Source organism: Oncorhynchus masou, chromosome 15 (genome assembly GCF_036934945.1).
Source record: "Oncorhynchus masou masou isolate Uvic2021 chromosome 15, UVic_Omas_1.1, whole genome shotgun sequence".
NCBI lineage: Eukaryota > Metazoa > Chordata > Actinopteri > Salmoniformes > Salmonidae > Oncorhynchus > Oncorhynchus masou.
Window position 1 is genome coordinate 33,341,808 of NC_088226.1, and position 26,003 is coordinate 33,367,810.

The 26,003-nt window shown below is 43.9% G+C and overlaps 1 protein-coding gene across 1 annotated transcript in view; it reads right to left on the reverse strand.

The window, feature by feature from the left end:
• Window positions 1-26,003, reverse strand: part of LOC135556158 (phosphatidylinositol 3-kinase regulatory subunit gamma) — a 297,567-nt gene that overhangs the window by 177,818 nt on the left and 93,746 nt on the right. Inside the window, exons 3-4 of the mRNA XM_064989134.1 lie at window positions 15,714-15,806; window positions 15,433-15,510 (exon numbers count right to left, since the gene is read on the reverse strand). Of these exons, the coding sequence (XP_064845206.1) occupies window positions 15,433-15,510; window positions 15,714-15,806 (171 nt within the window). The remainder of the gene's footprint in view (window positions 1-15,432; window positions 15,511-15,713; window positions 15,807-26,003) is intronic.

The following is a 26,003-nucleotide window of genomic DNA, read 5'->3' on the forward strand; positions in this document are numbered from 1 at the left end:
ATGGTGACTGAGAAAGAGAGGGAGGAAGATAGGGAGACATCTTGACATCACCTGAATCCAATAGGAGAAGAGGAAGGAGTGGAGGGAGTGGTTTAATGTGTGATTTCCTGATCTCAGCGCGTCCTGTCTCAGAGGTAGGGAGGGGGAAAAGGGATAGAGATGAATGAGTGAATAAAAAAAAGAGTGGGTGAAGAGGCAGAGAAGGTGTGAAGAAAGGGGGTGAAGGTATGATGTGGGTGTGTGTAGGCTCTCTGTATCTTCATTGGGCATAGAGGGTGTGACTCTGTTCCGAGGCATCATCCAGGCAGGATGGAGATGCCCGAAGAGGAGATGAGGCAGTTCAGGTGATTTGGTAAATCTACAGATCCCAGTCCCAGGGTTTATTCCTAAAAAATACAGGTGACTGGCTGTGTGTGAAACTATGAGTTGAGCGTGTAACTATGTACGTGTGTGCGTGCTTGGTTGTGTCTGCTATTTCCAGGAGTAATAAGGAGAAATGTCTTAATCTGTTCTTGTCTAGTACTGTGTTTTTGCTAGCTAGGGCCATCTACTTTAAGTGCTGTCTGTCTTCCCAGAAGCCTACTTGGTGTGTGAACTTCTGACTGTTCATAACTTGCAGCTGATTGTTGAGATCAACCAGGATTAAGGGGCAGGGCAACTTGTGATTGTTGTTGTTTTGGTAATCAGTGGCTGTATTGAAGGGGGAGTGGTTTCTAATCTCCTATGCAATCAGCAATTAGTACCGGTAGGTATGCACTTCACCTCTATTAGGCAATTAGCGAGTTGTGTTAGTACATCAGTCTCCCCTGTTTTTTCAGCGGCGGTCTCATATAATTGTTCTGCAGAGTGTGTGTGTGTGTGTGTGTGTGTGTGTGTGTGTGTGTGTGTGTGTGTGTGTGTGTGTGTGTGTGTGTGTGTGTGTGTGTGTGTGTGTGTATGAGTCATCCTCTCCAAAACTGTTCTCACTCTATGCCAGAGAAGTTGGCGTCTGGATGACTGCATGCATGTAATCAGCGTGATTCATATACCAGGTCTGTTACCGTGAAACTAAAACAACAAGGAGCGTGGGCATTACTCAACCATGTTGGGGATGCTACTCTGAAATCATAGTTTACCACACTAGCAATTACTTCACACTGGAAGAAGTTAAGCTACACTAAAACGACCCTTTTACTTAACTAAAGCTACTTTGACAAAGTAGTTCACTACATCCAAACTGATTTGTGAAGAATTCTAACATCTAAATCTGAAATGTCATAGACTACAAATTGCAAGAAAAGATCACTCTGGAGTCAGATGATAACAGAATGTGTAATTTAGCCTATTAAACACCAAAAATATGTTTCAAGTGAGAATTAGGAAGATCTGATATTCTTGCCTACTTCACCCATATTTTTATTTTATATTAAAAAAGTTGTGTGACGTTCCAGTAGTTAGCTACACCGCTACATGGAAAAAAATGTAAAACACTACCATGATTTGAATTTAGTTCAACTACCACCAAGCTCCTGCAAAATGTAGTTTATTACTCCCAAACACTGTGAACTAACAGCTAAAAACTGCTAGCTGTCACTATGTTAACGCCCGTGCCATTTACCAATCGGCAGTCTGCTCAATGAGGTAATGGTTCTAGACAGATTTCACACACACACACACACACACACACACACACACACACACACACACACACACACACACACACACACACACACACACACACACACACACACACACACAAACTCAGCAAAAATATAAATACCTTCACAGATCTTCATTGTAAAGGGTTTCCCATGCTTGTTCAATGAACCATAAACGATGAATGAACATGCAACTGTGGAACGCTCGTTAAGACAGTAACAGCTTACAGACGGTAGGAAATTAAGGTCACAGTTATGAAAAATTAGGACACTAAAGAGGCCTTTTGACTGACTCTAAAAAACACCAAAAGAAAGATGCCCAGGGTCCCTGCTCATCTGCGTGAACGTGCCTAGGCATGCTGCAAGAGGACTGCAGATGTGGCCAGGGCAATAATTGCAATGCCCGTACTGTGAGACGCCTAAGACAGCGCTACAGGTAGACAGGACGGACAGCTGATCGTCCTCGCAGTGGCAGACCATGTGTAACAACACCTGCACAGGATCAATACATCAGAACATCACATCTGCGGGACAGGTACAGGATGGCAACAACAACTGCCCGAGTTACACCAGGAACGCACAATCCCTCCATCAGTGCTCAGACTGTCCGCAATAGGCTGAGAGAGGATGGACTGAGGGCTTGTAGGCCTGTTGTAAGGTAGGTCCTCACCAGACATCACCGGCAACAACGTCGCCTATGTGCACAAACCCACCGTCGCTGGACCAGACAGGACTGGCAAAAAGTGTTCTTCACTGACGAGTCTCAGTTTTGTCTCACCAGGGGTGATGGTCAGATTCGCGTTTATCATCAAAGGAATGAGTGTTACACCGAGGCCTGTACTCTGGAGCGGGATCGAGGTGGAGGGTCTGTCATGGTCTGGAGCGGTGTGTCACAGCATCATCGGACTGAGCTTGCTGTCATTGCAGGCAATCTCAATGCTGTGCGTTACAGGGAAGACATCCTCCTCCCTCATGTGATACCCTTCCTGCAGGCTCATCCTGACATGACCCTCCAGCATGACAATGCCACCAGCCATACTGCTCGTTCTGTGAGTGATTTCCTGCAAGACAGGAATGTCAGTGTTCTGCCATGGCCAGCGAAGAGCCCGGATCTCACTCCCATTGAGCATGTCTGGGACCTTTTGGATTGGAGGGTGAGGACTAGGGCCAACCCGCTCCCCAAGAAATGTCCGGGAACATGCAGGTGCCTTGGTGGAAGAGTGGGGTAACATCTCACAGCAAGAACTGGCAAATATGGTGCAGTCCATGAGGAGGAGATGCACTGCAGTACTTAATGCAGCTGGTGCCCATACCAGATGCTGACTGTTACTTTTGATTTTTTTTCTCGTGAAACAAACAAGAAATATGACAAAAAAACAGAAAACTTGATCGTGCATAACTATTCACCCCCCAAAGTCAATACCTTTTGCAGCAATTACAGCAGCATGTCTCTTGGGGTATGTCTCTACATGCTTGGCATATCTAGCCATTAGGATTTTTGCCCCTTCTTCAAGTTAAAACTGCTCCAGCCCCTTGGATGTGTTCCGCTGGTGTACAGCAATCTTTAAGTCATACCACAGATTCTCAATTGGATTGAGGTCTGGGCTTTGACTAGGCTATTCCAAGACATTTAAATGTGTCAAAACCGTAGAGAGCCTTTTAATGTCTCTATTTGGTTTGGTCAGAGTGTAATTTGGGGTGGGCATTCTAGGTTTCGTTTTCTATGATTTTGTGTTTCTATGTTTTGGCCGGGTATGGTTCTGTCTATCGTTGTCTCTGATTGGGAACCATACTTAGGTAGCCCTTTTCCCTCCTTTCTGTGTGGGAAGTTGTCTTTGTTTGCTGGCACTATAGCCTTGAGCTTCACCAATTGTTTATTGTTTTTGTTGGCATCATATAAATAAAAGGAATGTGTACGCTCACCACGCTGCACCTTGGACCAGGTCTTTCGACGGCCATGAGAACTTCCCACCACAAACGGACCAAGCAGCGTGGTGGGAGGAGGACATCCTAAATGGCAAAGGATCCTGGGCATGGGAGGAGATCCTGGCGGGAAAGGATCGCCTGCCGTGGGAGCAGCTGGAAGCAGAGAGGAAGGTGGAGGCAGCGAGAAATAGGGCCCAGGTTTACACAGGGTCACGGCTGGCACTAAAGACCGGGAGGCCACTCCAAAAAATGTTTTTTGGGGGGCACATGGGGAGTGTGGTAGAGTCAGGATTCAGACCTGAGCCAACTCCCCATGCTTACCAGGGCGAGCATGTGACTGGTCATGCACCGTGTTATGGGGTGATGAGCACGGTGTCTCAAGTGAGCATTTACAGGCCGGTGTGCTCTGTGCCAGTGTCCCGCATTTGCCGGGTGGAAGTGGGCATCCAGCCAGAACGGGTTGTGCCAGCTCTGCGCTCGAGGCTGCCAGTGCGCCTAACGACCCAGTGTATCCGGTGCCTCTGCCAAGACCTAAGCCTCCTGTATGTCTCCCCAGCCTGGTGAGTCCTGTGCCTGCTCCCAGAGCCAGGCCTCCTGTGTGTCTCTCCACTCCAGTGATCCATTGCACGAAGCCTCCAGTGATGATCCATGGCAAGATGCCTCCAGTGATGATCCATGGCACGAAGCCTCCAGTGATGATCCATTGCACGAAGCCTCCAGTGATGATCCATGGCAAGAAGCCTCCAGTGATGATCCATGGCACGAAGCCTCCAGTGATGATCCATGGCACGAAGCCTCCAGTGGTGATCCATGGCACGAAGCCTCCAGTGGTGATCCATGGCATGAAGCCTCCAGTGGAGAGTCATGGCACGAAGCCTCCAATGACCGTCTCCAGTCCGGAGCATCTAGCGACGGTCTCCAGTCCGGAGCCTCCAGAGACGGTCTCCAGCCCATGCCACCAGAGACGGCCTCCAGTCCGGGGCCCGCAACGAGGGCGCCCAGTCCGGGGCCCGCTATGAGGGTGCCCAGTCCGGGGCCCACTACAAGGGTCCCCAGTCCGGGGTCAGCGACGAGGGTCCCCACACCAGAGGTGCCACCAAAGTAGGGTGAGCCAGTGGTGGAGCGGGGTCTGCATCCTGCACCTGAGCCACCACCACGGATGGATGCCCACCCAGACCCTCCCCTATAGGTTCAGGTTTTGCGGCCAGAGTCCGCACCTTTGGGGGGGTACTGTCACGCCCTGACCGTAGAGATCCTTTTAATGTCTCTTTTTGGTTTTGTCAGGTTGTGTTTTGGGATAGACTTGTGTTTCTATGTTTTGGCCGTGTATGGTTCTCAAACAAGAACATTGTTGTCTATTGTTGTCTCTGATTGGGAACCATACTTAGGTAGCCCTTTTCCCTATTTTCTGTGTGGGAAGTTGTCTTTGTTTGTTGGCACTATAGCCTTGAGCTTCATGGTTGATTTTTGGATTGTTTATTGTTTCGGATATTTTTTTATAACCCAACCCAACCCTGATCATTACTTCTCTACAACTTTGTCCCTTACCTGTTTGGAGAGCTCCTTGGTCTTCATGGTGCCCCTTGCTTAGTGGTGTTGCAGACTCTGGGGCCTTTCAGAACAGGTGTATAAATACTGAGATCATATAACACAGATAGCACGCAGGTGGACTTTATTTCTTATTAGGTGACTTCTGAAGGTAATTGGATGCACCAGATCTTATTTAGTGCTTCATATCAAAGGGGGTGAATACATATGCATGCACCACTTTTACATAAAAAAAAAAAAAAAAATTCACTTCACCAATTTTGACTATTTTGTGCATGTCTATTACATGAAATCCAAATAAAGATCCATTTAAATTACAGGCTATAATGCAACAAAATCGTAAAACACTTTTGCAAGGCACTGTATATACAGTATACACACACACACACACACACACACACACACGGGCACACACACAAGCACACACACAAGCATGCACTCTGTGGCCATCATGCTGTTCATTGACTATACCTCAGCCTTCAACACCATAGTACCCTCCAAACTCATCATTAAGTTCGGTGCCCTGGGTCTGAACCCCGCCCTGTGTAACTGGTCCTGAACTTCTTGACGGGTCGCTCCCAGGTGGTGAAGGTACGAAACAACACCTCCACTTCACTGGTCCTCAACACAGTGGCCCCACAAGAGTGCATGCTCAGCTCCCTCCTGCTCTCCCTGTTCACCCATCACTCAGTGGCAACACAGGCCTCCAACTCAATCATCAAGTTTGCAGAGTTTACACAACAGTAGTAGGCCTGATTACTAACAGTGACGAGACAGCCTACAGGGAGGCGGTGAGGGCCCTGGCAGAGTGGTGCCAGGAAAATAACCTCTCCTTCAACGTCAACAAAACGAAGGAGCTGATTGGGGACTTCAGAAAACAGCAGAGGGAGCACCCCCCATCCACATCGACCTGACCACAGTGGAGAAGGTGAATAGCTTCAAGTTCCTCGGTGTACACATCACTGACAATATGAATTGGCCGACCCACACAGCCAGTGTGGTGAAGGCGGCGCAACAGCGCCTCTTCAACTTCAGGAGGCTGGAGAAATTTGGCTTGGCCCCTAAGATCCTCACAAACTTTTACAGATGCACAATCGAGAGCATCCTATCTCTACCGCAGGCATCCAAATGGCCCCCATAAAGTTTGAGGCGGTCGCCGACTGGCCCCATCCCACCTTTTATGTTTTATAAGCAACTTTGGTGCGGTGGCAGCGCCTCTCACGGTCCTAACATGCAAGTCCCAGACCTGTTTTTGCTGGACTCCCGAGGCTGACAGGGCATTCATGGAGCTCAAGGGACGTTTCACCTCCGGACCCATCCTTGTTCATCCTGATCCTACTCATCCCTCTGTGGTAGAGGTGGACGCCTCGGACACCAGAGCAGGGGCAGTCCTTCACAGTGGAACAAGGAGGACAAGAAACTGCACCCATGTGCCTTTCTCTTGAAGCGGTTCTCGCCAGGGGAATGCAACCAGGAGCTCTTGGCAGATAAGTAGGCCCTTGATGGATGGAGACACTGGTTGGAGGGGGAACCTCAACCTTTCGTGATCTGGACGGATCATAACAACTTGGTCTCCATTCAAGAAGCCAAGAGGTTGAACCCTCGCCAGGCCAGGTGGGCTCTGTTTTTTAACAAGTTCGATTTCACACTAGCCTATCGCCCAGGATCCAAGAATCAGAAAGCAGACGCTCTGCCCCGCCAACATGATGTCCCCAAAGAGGAGAGGGACTCCAAGCCCACCATCCACAGCTCCCACAATGTGGCCCCTGTTATATGGAGTATTGAGACCAGGGTACGACAAGCCCAGACCCGAGAACCTGACCCTGGTGGGGGTCCCACTAACAGACATAACGTTCCACGATCAGCGTCTTCCCGAGTACTACAACCGGGACATTCCTCTAAATTAGTTCTTGAGGAGGAAATTCTGGTGGTCCAACATGATTGAAGATGTGAGATCCTTTGTAGAAAGAGGAGGAAGGGAAGCGCTACTAAGGTACACAATAGTACATTTTGGTAGATTTGTTTTGTTTATTTTAGATTTTCTGTGAGATCCTGTGTTGTGGCCTGTTCCACCTGTGCCCAAAGCAAGTCCTCACGACAGCGACTGGCTGGGTTACTACAACCTCTGCCCATCCCCAGTCTGCCCTGGTCCCACCTGTCCGTTGACTTTATCCCAGGGTTACCTCCATGCCAAGGGCTTACCACTATCCTGGTGGTCGTTGATCGTTTCTCCAAGGCAGCCCATTTCATTGTCTTACCCAACATGCCCTCAGCGAAGTAGACCGCTGATCTCATGATTACCCATGTATTTCGACTACACGGACTTCCCCAGGATATTATCTCGGATCGTGGGCCCCAGTTCGCCTCACGGTATTGGAAAGCCTCATGCTCCCTGTTGGGGGCGTCAGTGAGTCTCTCCTCTAGATTCCACCCACAGTTGAATGGGAAAACGGAGCGGGCCAACCAGGAGCTGGAGAAGTTCCTCCTCTGCTTTGTCTCCATCCAGGCCAGCAACTGGAGCAAGTTCCTTGTCTGGGAGGAATATGCTCACAACACACTGCAGAACTCGTCCACCGGACTGTCACCGTTCTAGTGTCAGTTCTGGTTCACCTCTTTGCAACTGTCTTGGTGTGTTTGGACCATGATAGTTTGTTGGTGATGTGGACACCAAGGACCTTGAAGCTCCCAACCTGCTCCACTACAGCCCCTTTCGATTAGGGGGCGTGCTCGGGCCTCCTTTTTCTATAGTCCACAATCCTCTCCTTTGTCTTGATCACGTTGAAGGAAAGGTTGTTGTCTGGGCACCACACAGCCAGGTCTCTGACCTCCTCCCTAAAGGCTGTCTCATCGTTATCGATGATCAGGCCTACCACTGTTGTGTCATCGGCAAACTTAATGATGGTGTTGGAGTCGTGCCTGGCCGTGCAGTCATGAGTACAGGAGGGGAATGAGCACGCACCCCTGAGGGTCTCCAGTGTTGAGGATTCCATTATTATAATAATAATTCCATTATTTTACTTTTAGATTTGTGCATATTGTTGTGAATTGTTAGATACTACTGCACTGTTGGAGCTAGGAACACAAGCATTTCGATACACCCACAATAACATCTGCTAAATCTGTGTATGTGAGCAATACAATTTGATTTGACTTTGATTTGATACCTTGTCCATGCCAAATTACTGAGAGGGTTGTGGAATAGCGTGAGAGCTTATGCCCTATGTAACAACTCCCTATTACATAACAACAGGACCCATGCACTGAAGAGAACACCTCAGCCAAAACACAGAGAGGAAAACTGTCTGCATGGAAACTACCTTTCTCAGAAATACATTATCCTACCCCCAGCCCGTGTACCATTAACACTTCCTACATAACAAAGACCTTACCACACTGCACAAAGAGACGTTCTCAGAGAGAGAGACAGAGAGATTTCTGTCTAGCTGTTTTTCTAATATTCTCTCTCTGTTTTATCTGTTCCATTAGTAATGTCTTCCTCCCACTTTTCCTCTCCCCACTAAGAGAAGAGCATCGGACGTGTGCCTTTACAGGTATGCATGTATAAGAGTCATGTGTCAACCCATTTCTATACATTATTTCCTTCTCCCATGTCTACTCCTGGTCACATATATGACCTGTTCATGTATGTTAGCTAGCCTTGCTCTTTCCATGCCTGTAATGTATGTGCATATGTGTGCATTTCTGCATGTACTGTACATTTGTGTTGAATTCTCTCATCCCTATTTCTGTCTGCCAATATGTATGTCTGTATCAACTATATTACTGGGAGTCAACTCTTCTTTGTCAATTTCTTTGATTACATGCATGTCTTTACCCTCGCATTGACCCCTTATTTCTCCCGGGATGAGGAGGCCAAGTGTGTGTGTGTTTGTTTGTGTGCAAACCTATACCACCAAAACAACTATCATAAATATAATTAAAAAGAGAAATATTACTTTTTGCCGTGAAGATTCATATAGGTTCATTGATAATAAATAATGAAACAGTTATAGTTCTGCAACCTTTATAGAGCATAGAGACAGGATTGGGAAGTGACTAATTATATGTAATCTGATTATTCAACAACAACAAAAACTAGTCGGTTACGTTACCAGCAAATATATTGTAATCAGATTACTTTTGAAAAATTGCGTTTCAAATGTGTTTGATGAATCCTTTTTGTCTTCTTCCAATGACCCTTAAAGGGAAAGTAATCCAAAAGTAATCAGATTATGTTACTGAGTTTAGGTAATCCAAAATTGACATTGCTGATTACAATTTTGAACAGGTAACTAGTGACTGTAACATATTACATTTAAAAAGTAACCTACCCAACCCTGCATAGAAACTTAAATTGTTTGTCTCAACCTTGATTCAGTGTCATTTTAATTATGCCTGCTCTGCTTGGTATTGTGGGCCATCAAAAAGCTGAAAAGGGGAAATGCCAGTCATGTAAATAATGTTATCAGGTATATGCTGAATGTCCCCACAAGGACCCTCATGGGGTACAGGAGTTCCAGGTGGTGGGCTTGTTACCTTTGGAGTCCAGAGTGGGCCAACTTTAACTCAATCATATGTTTGACATCTTAAATGATCGTGCCTCAGGATATATGAAAAACAACATTGATATGGTCTGTAACCATTACAATACCAGAGCTAGTGTTATGTCTTGTAAAATCCAAAGAGTAAACAGTACAGCAAGGAGTAAGTTTTTCCATACAGGCATTTGTCTATGGAATAGCCTCCCCTTAGAGATAAGCAAAGAAAAAGTAGAAATAGTTTTAAAAAGCAGGCAAAGTTTTTCATTTGGACAAGTTTGTCTAAGTTAAACCACTCCACTGCCCCTTGTGTCCCCTACTGCTGGTCAGGTGTATGTATTTGAATGATAGGTATTATGTGCAATGAATAAATAGTTTTTTAAGGTCGAAATGTGAAATGAAAATGGTTGGTTTTTAAGGTTAGGGAAAAGTGCAGGGAATAGTGCCACTTTCTAGGATGTCAATATAAATTAATGCATTTATGGTTGTTTATAATTTCGACTTGCCTTTTAATCATTTATGTGTTATTGTTTTTACCATCGAGGACCACTTTGGAAACAAGTGTTTTAATTCATACATAAATGATATCCTAGGGTCCACATTGCACATTTTGTTGTCTGTTACATAAATAAATTCAATTCAATAGAGATAACTAAACCATAGTAATTATAATTATACCTTATAATTCTATACTGTATGTGTTCTACATGTAGTTCTATGTCTGAAACTGTAACGACGTTCTTTGTTTGTCGAAAGAGAGTCGGACCGAAATGCAGCGTGTTGGTTACTCATGTTTTTAATGAAACAATCGCGGTACATGAAATAACTGAATACAAATACAAAAAACAACAAAACGGAACGTGAAACCTAAATACAGCCTATCTGGTGAAACTACACAGAGACAGGAACAATCACCCACGAAATACAAAGTGAAACCCAGGCTACCTAAATACGGTTCCCAATCAGAGACAACGAGAATCACCTGACTCTGATTGAGAACCGCCTCAGGCAGCCAAACCTATGCAACACCCCTACTCAGCCACAAACCCAATAACTAAAAAACCCCACTACGAAATACAACAAGCATAAACCCATGTCACACCCTGGCCTGACCAACTAATTAACTAAAACACAAAATAATAAGACCAAGGCGTGACAGAAACTGCGTAAATGCTACAGTGGCTTGCAAAAGTATTCGCCCCCCTTGGCATTATTCACATTTTGTTGCCTTTACAACCTGGAATTAAAATTGATTTTTCTTTTTTGGGGGGGTTGTATCATTTGATTTACACAACATGCCTACCACTTTGAAGATGCAAATGTTTTAATTTATTGTGAAACAAACAAGAAACAAGACAAAAAAACAGAACACTTGAGCGTGCATAACTATTCACCCCCCCAAGTCAATACTTTGTAAAGCCACCTTTTGCAGCAATTACAGCTGCAAGTCTCTTAGGGTATGTCTCTATAAGCTTGACACATCTAGCCACTGGGATTTCTTCATAGGCAAAACTGCTCCAGCTTCTTCAAGTTGGATAGGTTCCGCTGGTGTACTGCAATCTTTAAGTCATACCACAGATTCTCAATTGGATTGAGGTCTGGGCTTTGACTAGGCCATTCAAAGACATTTAAATGTTTCTTAAACCACTCAAGTGTTGCTTTAGCAGTATGTTTAGGGTGATTATCCCACTGGAAGGTGTAGCTCCGTCCCAGTCTCAAATCTCTGGAAGACTGAAACAGGTTTCTCTCAAGAATTTCCCTGTATTTAGCGCCATCCATAATTCCTTCAATTCTGACCAGTTTCCCAGTCCCTGCTGATGAAAAATATCCCCACATCATGATGCTGCCACCACCATGCTTCACTGTGGAGATGGTGCTGTCGGGGTGATGAGAGGTGTTGGTTTATGCCAGACATTGCGTTTTCCTTGATGGCTAAAAAGCTAAATTGTAGTCTGACCAGAGTACCTTCTTCCATATGTTTCGGGAGTCTCCGACATGCCTTTTGGCGAACATCAAATGTGCTTGCTTATTTTTTTCTTTAAGTTGGGGCTATGGGGGGAAAGGAGTTCCCTAAAGGGAACACCCACTCCCATTCAACCCAAAAAAATATTTAGAAATATTGAACTTTCACACATTAAGTCCAATACAGCAAATGAAAGATAAACATCTTGTTAATCTACCCATCATGTCTGATTTTTAAAATGTTTTACAGCGAAAACACAACATATATTTATGTTAGATGACCAACAAATTCAAAAGCACACAGAGCGATATTTCACAGGCACAAAAAGCATAAATATAGATACTATGAATCACTAACCTTTGATTATCTCCATCAGATGACACTCATAGGAAATCATGTTATACATGATGTATTGTGTGTTTTGTTCGATAATGTGCATATATATATATATATATATATATATATATATATAAAATCTTAGTTTACATTGGCGCGTTACGTGTAGTAATGGTTTGATTCCAAAACATCCGGTGATTATGCAGAAATACTCACAATAAAAATTGATAAAAGATGCAAGTGTTATTCACAGAATTAAAGATAAATGTATCCTCTATGCAACCGCTGTGTCAGATTTCAATTTTGTTTTTACAGAAAAATAATCATCTGAGAACGGCGCTCAGAACCCAAATAAATAGCTGCCATTTTGGCGTCAACAGAAGCTACAAAAAAACACTATAAATATTCACTTATCTTTGAATATCTTCACCAGAAGGCAGTTCCAGGAATCCCAGTTCGACAATAAATGACTGATTTGTTCCATAAAGCCCATAATTTAGCCACTTGTTGTTAGCTTGTTCAGCCCAGCATTCAATCCTCAAAAAGCACGAGCAATTCCTCCAGACAAAAACTCAAAAAGTTCCGTTACAGGTCGTAGAAACAAGTCAAATGATGTGTGCAATCCATATTTAGGAGGTTTTAAACATTAATCAGCAATAAGGTTCCAACCGGAGAATTTCATTGTCTGAAGAAAAGCATAGGAACGCAAGAACACTCTCTCGTGACCGCGCGTAATGAAACTGAGGCCTTCTGCCAGACCACCCACTCAAAGAGCTATTATGAGCCCCACCTTTATAGTAGAATCATACAACCAGAATCTAAAGACGGTGACATCTTGTGGAAGCCCTAGAAAGTGCATTCTCATCCATATTTAGGGTGGACATCCAATGGCACTGTTTTCTAAATTGAGTTCTCACTTCCTGTTTGGATTTCTTCTCAGGTTTTTGTCTGCCATATGAATTCTGTTATACTCACAGACATAAATCAAACAGTTTTAGAAACTCCAGAGTGTTTTCTATCCACCAGTAATAATACAATGCATATAGTCCCATCTGGGAGAGAGTAGGAGGCCGTTTACTCTGGGAACGCCTTTCATCCAAAAGTGAAAATACTGCCCCCTAGCCTCAACAGGTTTTAAGCAATGGCTTTTTTCTGTCCAATCTTCTGTAAAGCACAGCTCTGTGGAGTGTGCGGCTTAAAGTGGTCCTATGGACAGATACTCCAATCTCCGCTGTGGAGCTTTGCAGCTCCTTCAGGGTAATCTATGGTTTCTTTGTTGCCTCTCTGATTAATGCCCTCCTTGCCTGGTCCATGAGTTTTGGTGGGTGGCACTCTCTTGGCAGGCTTGTTGTGGTGCCATATTCTTTCCATGTTTTTAATAAAGGATTTAATGGTGCTCTGTGGCATGTTCAAAGTTTCTGATATGTTTTTATAACCCAACCCTGATCTGTACTTCTCCACAACATTGTCCCTGACCTGTTAAGAGAGCTCCTTGGTCTTCATGGTGCCCTTGCTTAGTGGTGTTGCAGTCTCTGGGGCCTTTCAGAACAGGTCTATATATACACAGATCATGTGACAGATCATGGGACACTTAGATTGCACACAGGTGGGCTTTATTTAATTAATAATGTGACTTCTGAAGGTAATTGGTTGCACCAGATATTATTTAGGGGCTTCATAGCAAAGAGGGTGAATACATATGCATGCACCACTTTTCAGTTTTTCATTTATATTTATTTTTTGAAACAAGTTTTTTGTGTGTGTGTGTATGTCCATTACATGAAATCCAAATAAAAATCCATTTAAATTACAAGTTATAATGCAACAAAATAGGACAAACGCCAACAGAGATGAATACTTTTGCAAGGCAATGTATGTGTTATTTTGTGTATGAGATGCTGAGTGTGTATGAGTGATGTGAGATGATGTGTGTCATATTGTGTATTATAAACTGGGTAGTTTGAGTACTGGATGCTGATTGTCTGAAAGCTGTGATATTCCAGACAACATACCACGGGTATGACGCAACATCACATGTTTACTGTTGTAATTATGTTGGTAACCAGTTTATAATAGCAATAAGGCACCTTGGGGGTTTGGGGTATATGGCCAACATACCACTGCTAAGGGCTGTATCCGGGCAGTCCATATTATGAATCTTTAGAGGTACAAGTTACCATACCTGGTCTCAGGGATGGCTAACTATGGAAATCCCTTCGGTTTACTCAGTTAGGTAAATCTGTTTTAATTGTATTTGCACCCTGTGTATGGAACAACCTACAGCATTCCCTACAACTGGGTGTTCTGGTGCCTCTTGGGCAGTTCAACATGTTGATTGGAGACCTCCTTGCTTGAGGAATGTGACCGTTTGTCTTGAATATTTGTATTATACTGTATTTTATTTTGTAAATTGTGTTAATGCAGGGTTCCATTGCAAAAGAGACCTTAGTCTCAACATGCTCTCACAGTCTCACTGCAGAATTAGGCATTTCAAGTGAGGGTCCATCACTAGGATCGAACACGCAAGTCATGGGATTACACCCATCCACCAACTCCGTCCACAATGCCCTTGCAAAACTCAAACCTACTTTATGGTAATAGCGCTCACTGTTGCCCCTAAGTCCAATTTTGAAGTCATATTAGAAAATATACAACACCCCCTCGAGCCTTATTGCTTATTTAGATGTGGGAGTGTATAAGATGCTGTGTATACCATTGTGCCTCTACTGGTTCTGTCACCACTGTGTTTGTAATGCTGTGGGCTCGATGGGTCTCAGATAAGAGTTATGTTCTGCCTGCGCAAATATTACAGAGTCAGAGCACTCCCTTGTGGAGCCAGCCTGAACTTCAGCACAAACTTTCCCAACTTTCTCTCTACTGGGATAGACTACCAATTCTGGCTATCAGCAGTAATCTACTGTATGCCTTCTGTATGAGTCAGCACACCGGAGAGATGCTGTACTGAGAGATTATATTCAAGACTTATTAGGCCCAGTGTGTCCGTTAAATACCTAGCAGGTTGACACCTGTTGAGTTGACATGCTGCAATTTCTGCATACAAATACTGCAACTCCACAACTCCTCCAATACTGTAACTCCACAACTTGTGCCCTGACATGAGAAAAAAAACCCGACTTAGTTTGTAGTTGCACCGATAGTATGAACCTGTGTTATGTAGGGTTAAGGTACATGTGTTATGTAGGGTGTATGTACCTGTGTTATGTAGGGGTTTGTAGGATTGATGTACATGTGCTGTGTAGGGTTATGTAGGGTTTATGTACATGTGTTATGTAGGGGTTTGTAGGATTGATGTACATGTGCTGTGTAGGGTTATGTAGGGTTTATGTACCTGTGTTATGTACGTTATATTATGTAGGGTTTTATGTACATTTTACATTTACATTTGAGTCATTTAGCCGACGCTCTTATTCAGTAGTCAGTGCATACACCTGTTTTATGTAGTGTTATGCAGGGGTTTATGCACCTGTGTCAAGAGCCTGTCTCAGTTCTGGGGGTCCGGTGGAGGCTGGGGGCGTCCGGTACAGTGGCTCACTCTCCAAGCCTAGACAAGAGAGGGGCAGAGGAATTAGTGAAAATAGTTACATTTCAATGCATCCACAAAATACTTTAGACCTACTACATAATAATTCTACATTCATAAAGATGCATTTGAAGAGATCAAACATGGAGTCATAATAATTCCTGAATTGTGTACAATATGAATTACCAACACGTTTTTTTTCTCTAAGTTGTGGAAGTTTTTACCTTGTCTCTCCAGAGCTTCTATCAGCCTGTGTAGCGCCACAGGAGCCTGTTCAGGCAGAGCACACACCTCTGGGGCCTCCCTTGGCCCCCCACCTAGAGAGAGAGACAGCAAGAGAGAGAGAGAGAGAGAGAGAGAGATGGGAGAGAGGGGGAGAGAGAGAGATAAAGAGGAAGAGAGGGAAAGGGAGGGAGAGAGAGAACAATGATCAGAGATGCTACACACATAAGACATACACACTGAATCAAGCGAAACACAAGAAGACAAGCATATTCCCTTAGTGCTTCATTTTGCTGACCCACACACAACCACATAGTAGAACAGGAAAAATTGCGTGCGTGAGAGAGAGAGAGAGAGAGAGAGAGAATAGAAAGAGTGAGATAGGTTTGCATGTGCATGCTTAAATCTTTGACCTGTACCGTCTCTGTGCATCTCTGTCTATTTCAGGAGCAGCATTTCAATTCCGCTCTCCTGCTCCGTGTGACAAATGCACTCTCCCCACTCACACATGCCACCTTCATCTTTTACCCCCATCCCACTGTGTGTGTGAGAGAGAGATTTTTTTAAACAATACATTTCACAACACATTAAGTGTGTGCCCTCAGGCCACTACTCTACTACAACATATCTACAACACAAAATCCATGCGTACATGTTTGTATAGTGCGTATGTTATTATGTCTGTGTGTGTGTCTCTTCACAGTCCCTGCTGTTCCATAATGTGTATTTTTCATGATGCGGAATAGAGTTCCATGGAGCCATGGCGCTATGTAGTACTGTGCGCCTCCCAAAGTCTGTTCTGGACTTGGGGACTGTGAAGAGACCTCTGGTGACATGTCTTATAAGGTATACATAGGTGTCCCAGCTGTGTGCGTTCAACATGTCAATACCTCTCACAAATACAAGTATTGATGAAGTCAATCTCTCCTCTACTTTCAGCCAGTAGAGATTGGCATGCATATTATTAATGTTAGCTCTCCATGTACATTTAATGGCCAGCAGTGCTGCTCTGTTCTGGGCCAAGTGTAATTTTCCTAAGTCCCTCTTTGTGGCACCTGACCACACAACTGGACAGTAGTCCAGGTGCGACAAAATCAGGGCCTGTAGGACCTGCCTTGTTGATAGCGTTGTTAAGAAGGCAGAGCAGTGCTTTATTATGGACAGACCTCTTTCCATCAATATGTTTTGACCATTACAGTTTACAATCCTGGGTTACACAAGCAGTTTAGTCTCCTCAACTTGCTAAATTTTCACATTATTCATTCAAATTGTTTTGTTGAGGTTTAGGGTTTAGTGAATAATTTGTCCCAAATACAATGCTTTTAGATATTTAAATATTTAGGATTAACTTATTACTTTACACCTGTTCTGAAACTGACGGCAGCTTTTTGTTAAGTGTAGCAGTGATTTCACTTGCTTTGGTAGCTGTGTCATCAGCATACATAGACACACAGGTTTACTCAGAACCAGTGGCAGGGCATTAGCAAAGATTGAAAAAAGTAAGGTCCCTAGACAGCTGCCCTGGGAAATGCCTGACTCTACCTGGATTATGTTGGCTTCCATTAATGAACACAAGTGTTCAATTTGACAGGTAACTGTCGATCCACAATATAGTAGGGGATGTAAAGCCATAACACAGCAGAAGATTTTGATCGATAAAGTCAAAAACTGCACTGAAGTCTAACAAAACAGCTCCCACAATCTTTTTATTATACATTTCTGTCTGTCAATCATCCGTCATTTGTGCCATACATCTTGAATGCCCTTCCCTATAACCTTGCTGAAAATCTGTTGTTAATTAGTTTATGGTGAAATAGCATTGTATCTGGTCAAACATAATTTTTTCCAAAATTTGACTAAGGGTTGGTAACAGGCTTATTCGTCGGCTGTTTGAGCCAGTAAAGGGAGCTTTGCTATTTTTGGGTAGCGGAATTACTTTTTCTTCCCTCCAGGCCTGAAGGCACACATTTTCCTGTAGGCAGTTTTGCTCGCAAAAGTGATTGCTGTCCTCGTTATGAAATGATCAAATTACATTGGTTGTCACTCATCTAATTACGCAGTTACATGCTTATTAGTTCGACGCTGAAGGAGAAGACGCACAAGTTGTCACAAAAGATAAGGTATTTTCGGAAGGTAGAAAGAAAGTAACATGAGCAACAAATGTTAGTGAACCGAGGATTCGTAGCGTTTGAATAGATTTTCTGAACGATACATGCTACATTTGAATCGGTTTGCGGTCCCGTGGGGTTTAAGTTCAAGGTTAAGTTCAAGCATCAGCCAATTAAAATCGTTGAGGTAGTTGCACGTGATCAAAGGCTATATGTTAGCTGTTCACATTACATAGGCTTGCACATATATCTCCATGCTAATCTCAGCAGGTGTAATCTAGAGGCGAAAGAAAAGCACACCTACTGAGGTGAGATGCTGGCTAGCGGATAGAACACTTTTAAAAATTTGCACACTCTAGGAGCTCAGATGCAAAAATATTTATGTCCAACGTTTCGACAGACAAGCTGTCTTCATCAGGGTATAATGACAAACACTGCGAGATGACTCATTTATATAGTGTCAAAAGACACACACAGGTGTTTGTAATCATGGCCAGTTGTGGCCTGATATCATTGGTTAATTCTCATATAATAAAATAGCATACAAAAAACAGAAATTGATAGCGTACAATCATAGATACAATTTGGCTACATAAGCCTACAAACATTTACAATAGCAAAATCACAATCACTAGAATGGCTTCAGATCAAAGTCTACGTTGAGACCGAAGGGAACAAGGGTCTTCAAATTAACCTCTTACACTTATGGTGGCGCTATTTCATTTTTGGAAGAAAAACGTTCCCGTTTTAAACAAGATATTTTGTCACAAAAAGATGCTCGACTATGCATATAATCGCGCACCCATTACAGGAGGGTGACATATTCGATGCCAATATAACGTAGGGACAAAATCGAGTGGTTTTCTTCCCAAAAAAACTCAGCAGGTGGCCATGATTATTTTCTGTAACAATATCCATATCAGCAAATTAAAATGATGGACGTACTTGGACGTGTTCCAACACTTGTTCATGGAAACGTCTTCAACATAAGTCAAATAGCACGTTCTGATAATCAAAGCAACTATATCACGTGTATTTGATTGACTGGTCAAATTACTCTCTGTGTAGAGTGCCTAGCTCCACGTAATTGTCGCGGATTGTGGCAAAGGGGTCGAATCTCACATGAGATTATTCCTCCCTTTGAAATGTGGAATTATATGTATTGTGGTAGTGTGTTGAAAAGGGACATAGCTTAAAGCTAATAGCTTGAAAATGAAGATTAAGAATGTATTTACTGTAATAAGGAACTACCTAGTTTATCAGCCTTGCAGACAAACACACTGCTATGGCCTAATAATCATATTGCATAGGCTACAGTTGAAGTCGGAAGTGTAACGGATGTCGTCTGGAGATAGAGAGTCGGACCAAGGTGCAGCGTGGTAAGTGTTCATGATGATTTTAATTAAAGAAAGCACTGAACACTGAATCAAAACAATAAACAATGACGTGAATTTACAAAACCGAAACAGTACCATGTTGCGCAAACACTCACACGGAAACAAACACCCACAAACCAAAAGTGAAACCCAGGCTACCTAAGTATGATTCTCAGTCAGAGAAAACTAACGACACCTGCCTCTGATTGAGAACCATACTAGTTCGAACACAATAAACCAACATAGAAAAACAAAACTAGGGTCAGAACGTGACAGTACCCCCCCGCAAGGGTGCGGACTCCGGCCGCAAAACCTGAACCTATAGGGGAGGGTCTGGGTGGGCGTCTGTCCACGGTGACGGCTCTGGCGTGGGACGTGGACCCAACTTCACCCAGGACAGACGGGAGACTTTGGTGTTCTTTGGCTTGCAAGCCTCCACCTTTATACTCCAAACATAAAGATGGTCATTATGGCCAAACAATTCCATTTTTGTTTCATCAGACCAGTGTACATTTCTCCAAAAACTATGATCTTTGTCCCCATGTGCAGTTGCAAACCGTAGTCTGGATTATTTATGGCGGTTTTTGGAGCAGTGGCTTCTTCCTTGCTGAACGGCCTTTCAGGTTATGTCGATATAGGACTAATTTTTAATGTGGATATAAATACTTTTGTACCTGTTTCCTCCAGCATCTTCACAAGGTCCTTTGCTGTTGTTCTGAGATTTATTTCCGCACCACAGTATGTTCATCTCTAGGAGACAGAACACGTCTCTTCCCTGAGCGGTATGACGGCTGCGTGGTCCCATGGTGTTTATACTTGTGCACTATTGTTTGCAGAGATGAACGTGGTACCTTCAGGCGTTTGGAAATTTCTCCCAAGGATGAACCAGACTTGTGGAGGTCTACAATTTTTTTCTGAGATCTTGGCTAATTTCTACTGATTTTCCCATGATGTCAAGCAAAGAGGCACTGAGTTTGAAGGTAGGCCTTGAAATACATCCACAGGTACACCTCCAATGGACTCAAATGATGTCAATTAGCCTATCAGAAGCTTCTAAAGCCATGAAATCATTTTCTGGAATTTTCAAAGCTGTTTAAAGACACAGTCAACTTAGTGTATTTGAGCTTCTGACCCACTGGAATTGTGATACAGGGAATTATAACTGAAATAATCTGTCTGTAAACAATTGTTGAAAAAATTACCTGTGTTATGCACAAAGTAGATGTCCTAACCGACTTGCCAAAACTATAGTTTGTTAACAAAAAAAAATGTGGAGTGGTTGAAAAACAAGTTTTAATGACTCCAACCTAAATGTATGTAAACTTCTGACTTCAACTGTATATTACATGGACCTGTACACATAAATGTAGACCTATGTTTTGATAATCATCTACTTTGTCACATGTGTTATTTGACTCAAGGACAAGCATTACAAAGTATAATACAGCAGGACTTGACCTTGACCTATTTTTAGAAATGCCATTGGGTTGTCAAAAAAAAAGTAGTTAAATCTCTGATAGGCTGATGGGCAATATGGTACAGGAAATAATCACATCAACCTGCTGGGCTTAGCATAGGGCTACATGTGCAAGCTTATGTATTGGGAACAGCTAACATTACGTTTTTAATCAAGTTTCAAGTTTTCCTGTCACATGTCCAAGTACAGTGAAATGACTTTCTTGGAAACTCTAACCCCAACAATGCAAGAAACAATAACAATGTAATAGTCAAAATAACAAGGTAGAACAAAAACACACTATCACATGCAACTACGTCTGCAATTTTTATTGTCTGATACATAAACCTTTTCTAATGTTCGCAAATATGGCCCCAACGGGTCTACATACCCAGTATCCACAACTAGCAGTTAAAGGGTTAAACAATATCTAAGATTCATATAGAAGAAGCCAAGTAGAACTGAGAGCAGCTGTGAAATTCCCACTTTTGGGAATCAATTAGGAGATGAAAGAAAGAAAGAAAGAAAGAAAGAAAGAAGCATCCCAGTTATGGATTAGCATATCCCTGTTGACTAATGTTTGACTGGTATTGTACATACTGTATGCACAGCTATGAGAGAAGGTTACCTATACTGCCTTCTACATACCATACACACAGCTGGGAAAGCAGGTTACCTATACTACCTCCTACATCCCATACACACAGCTGGGGGAGCAGGTTACCTATACTGCCTACTACATCCCATACACACAGCTGGGAGAGCAGGTTACCTATACTGCCTACTACATACCATACACACAGCTGGGAAAGCAGGTTACCTATACTACCTCCTACATCCCATACACACAGCTGGGGGAGCAGGTTACCAATACTGCCTACTACATCCCATACACACAGCTGGGGGAGCAGGTTACCTATACTGCCTACTACATCCCATACACACAGCTGGGAGAGCAGGTTACCTATTCTGCCTCCTACATCCCATACACACAGCTGGGAGAGCAGGTTACCTATTCTGCCTCCTACATCCCATACACACAGCTGGGAGAGCAGGTTACCTATTCTGCCTCCTACATCCCATACACACAGCATCGATAGCAGGTTACCTATACTGCCTCCTACATCCCATACACACAGCTGGGAGAGCAGGTTACATATACTGCCTCCTACATCCCATACACACAGCTGGGAGAGCAGGTTACCTATACCGGGGGTGTATACTATGTATGGAGGTGCATTGTATATCAATAAATACATATCTGATGGTGGCTGATATTCACAGTGTGAGGTATGATACAATGGAAGATTTATACACTGAATATACTACACATTAAGAACACATGCTCTTTTCATGACATAGACTGACCAGGTGAATCGAGGTGAAAGCTATAATCCCTTATTGATATCACTTGTTAATTCCACTTCAATCAGTGTAGATGAAGGGGATGAGAGAGGTTAAAGAAGGATTTTTAAGCCTTGAGATAATAGTGACAAGGATTGTGTGTGTGCCATTCAGACAAAAATATTGAAATGCCTTTGGTTTGTGTCAGGAATTGCAACGCTGCTGGGTTTTTCACACTTTTCCCTGTGTGTCAAGAATGGTCCACCACCCAGTGAACATCCAGCCAAAATGACACAACTGTGAGAAGCATTGGAGTCAACATGGGCCAGCACCCCTGTGGAATGCTTTCGACACCTTGCAGAGTCCATGCCCAGACGAATTCAGGCTGTTCTGAGGACAAAAGGGGGTGAAACTCAATATTAGGAAGGTGTTCCTAATGTTTGGTCTACACAGGGTATGTGCTTCAATCTAGGTTGTAAATATATGTTTAATACATGTGGATCACCGTGCATGTTAACCTATCTATTTCCCTCAACCACAGTATATCTAAGTGGAGAGTAGTGCTGCTGGTGATAAACAGCATTGTCTCGAGCAGCAGCCCTGGCATGGCCTGCAGTGACCTGATGGTCACACTAGGGGGCATATGGCAGCCAGTCTGACTGGACACTGCACCATTAGTACTGTACTGTATGAACTCTCAGTTTGATGTCATTAAAACACATTACTTTAATAATAACCTGAGGAAAGTATGAATATATAATATAATTATCTAGTAATACGAGGCAATCAGAATCAAGCAGTGTTGTAAATATTTATCATTATCATGACTTGTAGTGTGTGTGCGTGTGCTCTGTGTGAGGGAGATTGTAGAGGTGTGCGATATGAGATGGGTTCACAAAACACACATACACACAATCAAGCATGCATACACCGACGCATGCACGTACCCACGCATGCACGTGCATGCACACATTGACGGTCTGAGGGTAGGCTAGTGTCAGATGAGGTGAGAGAGGGTAGAGACAAAGAGAGGAAGCGAAGAGGAAAAGAGAAAGGGGGTCGTTTTCCTCATTTCAGTCTTTAGACCTGTAACAGAATGCAACCCCCAACCACCACCACCCCTATCCTCATCCACCATCCTCTCCACCGTCCCCTCTGTCACCCCCAACCACCACCACCCCTATCCTCCTCCACCATTCCCCCTGTCACCCCCAAACACCACCACCCCTATCCTCATCCACCATCCTCTCCACCATCCCCCAGTCACTCCCAACCACCACCACCCCTATCCTCATCCACCATCCCCTCTGTCACCCCCAACCACCACCACCACTATCCTCCTCCACCATCCCCCTGTCACCCCCAAACACCACCACCCCTATCCTCATCCACGATCCTCTCCACCATCCCCCAGTCACCCCCAACCACCACCCCCCCTATCCTCCTCCACCATCCCCCCTGTCACCCCCAAACACCACCACCCCTATCCTCCTCCACCATCCCCCCTGTCACCCCCAACCACCACCACCCCATCCTCATCCACCATCCTCTCCACCATCCCCCCTGTCACCCCCAACCACCACCACCCCTATCCTCATCCACCATCCCCCCAAACACCACCACCCCTATCCTCATCCACTATCTCCCGTATCAACCCCAACCACCACTACCCCTATCCTCCCATCCCTTCCATTCCCCCCACCCCTAATGGTTTTACACTGGCCCCTTCTTCTTTACCAGACAGACAGACAGACAGACAGACAGACAGACAGACAGACAGACAAAAAACCCATCACTCTTATCCTCACTGAGCCTAGACATAGATCCAGGTACAGGCGTATCATGGAGGACAGATGTTATGTCACTCTAAAGACAGCTAACAACAGCATATTTATGTCGACCCAATGTAGTGAAGTGGCAGGGTAGCCTAGTGGTTAGAGCGTTGGACTAGTAACCGAAAGGTTGCACGTTCAAATCCCTGAGCTGACAAGGTATAAATCTGTCATTCTGCCCCTGAACACGCAGTTAACCCACTGTTCCTAGGCCGTCATTGAAAACAAGAATGTGTTCTTAAATGACTTGCTGAGTAAAATAAAGGTAATATAAAAAGTGGTTAGCCTTTAACTGTAGTGTATGTGGTAACCAGCCTCCGTACACAGACAGAAACAGGCGGACGGACAGGTGGAGTGGAGCACACCATCTATTATTCACCATGGCTAAAATAAGACAAACGACAGAACAGTTTGTTCCCAGTTAACTTAGAACACCCATTAACGGCTAGAATTACTCTCTGTACCAACTTCCAACTACGCCATCTCTTCTCTTCTCTCGGCGTACCAGACAGACAGCACAGCATTTACCCACTGCACAGTCAGTCACTGTTAATCTGCACAAATGGCCATGGTGGGTTTAACTCATGCTTTTGGCAGGGTAATGGGCACACCTGCTACAGTGATGATGTCCAAAGGTACTACTGCTAGTGGTAATGACCGTGTACTGACACTTTGTCAGGGATGGTTTCAATGTCTTTGTATGTGCGCTTATCAAGTAATACTGTGGGGGAACTGAAAAACAGTTAAAGTTATTGGCCACTGTACTTTTACTCTGAAGGCATATTCTGTTAGTCTGTACCCATCTGTTGAGCGAACATTTCACTCCTTCTACTCTGTGTCATTGACAAATTATTTACAATTTATCACAGCGTTGGTCACCCGGAACATCTCTCTCATCCCTCTCCTCCTACCCGTCCTGATCTTTCTCTCCCTCTACTTGTCACACTGGTCCTCCGTGTCAATAAGTGCTCTTTATCCTGAGAACCTGTCTATACCCTGGTTTCTGACTGATGAGAGGCCCAGTCAGAGACAGCTTCCCCAGCCCCTGAGCCATTTCCCTGGGCAGACATCCAGCCCCCCCCCCCCCCCTTCTTCCTCCCCATCTCTCCATCTACCTCCCTTTACTCTACGTCTTTCCCTCTCAACCCCATTCATCAACTCTGATAGATAGGTCCACCCCCCTTCCGTCCACCTTCAAAATGGAATCATATTCGCAAACAACCTGGCATTTACCTCAACAGGGACTCCATGCCGGTTCCACATTCCCACTCTCTCTCTCTCTCTCACACACACACACACACACACACACACACACACACACACACACACACACACACACACACACACACACACACACACACACACACACACACACACACACACACACACACACACACACACACACACACACACACAGCCACTTCCCTTGCACACACATCCCCTAACCTGGAAAGTAAACATTGGATTGAATAATTTATTAAAGGGAATTGAACTGGCTGATTTAGCCTCAGTTTTAATCCTCCTCATTAGGAAATGCAACTGAGAATGAGATTTGGGTCTTGGAGGCGTGCTTTGATGTGGGTGTCTCTTGTGTGTCTGTTCGCACGTGGGAAGCGTTTGTATTTCCACTCTGCCAAAACAATACACAGTTAGTTGCTCACCATTTTAGATAACTTGAAACAGTCTGACCAGGTCTTGTGTCTGGAATTAGCCTAGGCAAGCTAGTGAGCTAATTAGCTTCAGCCCCCGGTGTGTGACAGTGGCAAAGATGGTTTGACTTTGGATAGCCTATCTGTGGGGCTAGTTAGGGACAGACAATAAATTACACAATGTAAATGGGGCAATATTTACAAGTGGAAAGCCTTGTAGTTTAGTTTTCTCATTAAACGCTTTCGATATTTGAATATGAATATATGAATTTCTACAATTTATAGTTGGTTTGAGGTTTTTAAGTCATTGAAATTTGGAGCTATTGAGCTATTGACTCCTGGAGGAAAAAAACAATATATTACAATAATCAACACAGACCCACAGAGACACCCAGCACACCCAGCCACAGAATTAATGACCCAAGTGATGACATCAGGAAAACAGTCCACCAGAAAGGGATTCTACGGTCAACGGAATCACACAGAAAAATTGACAAACAATGCTGTTTAGCACATGAATGTATTCA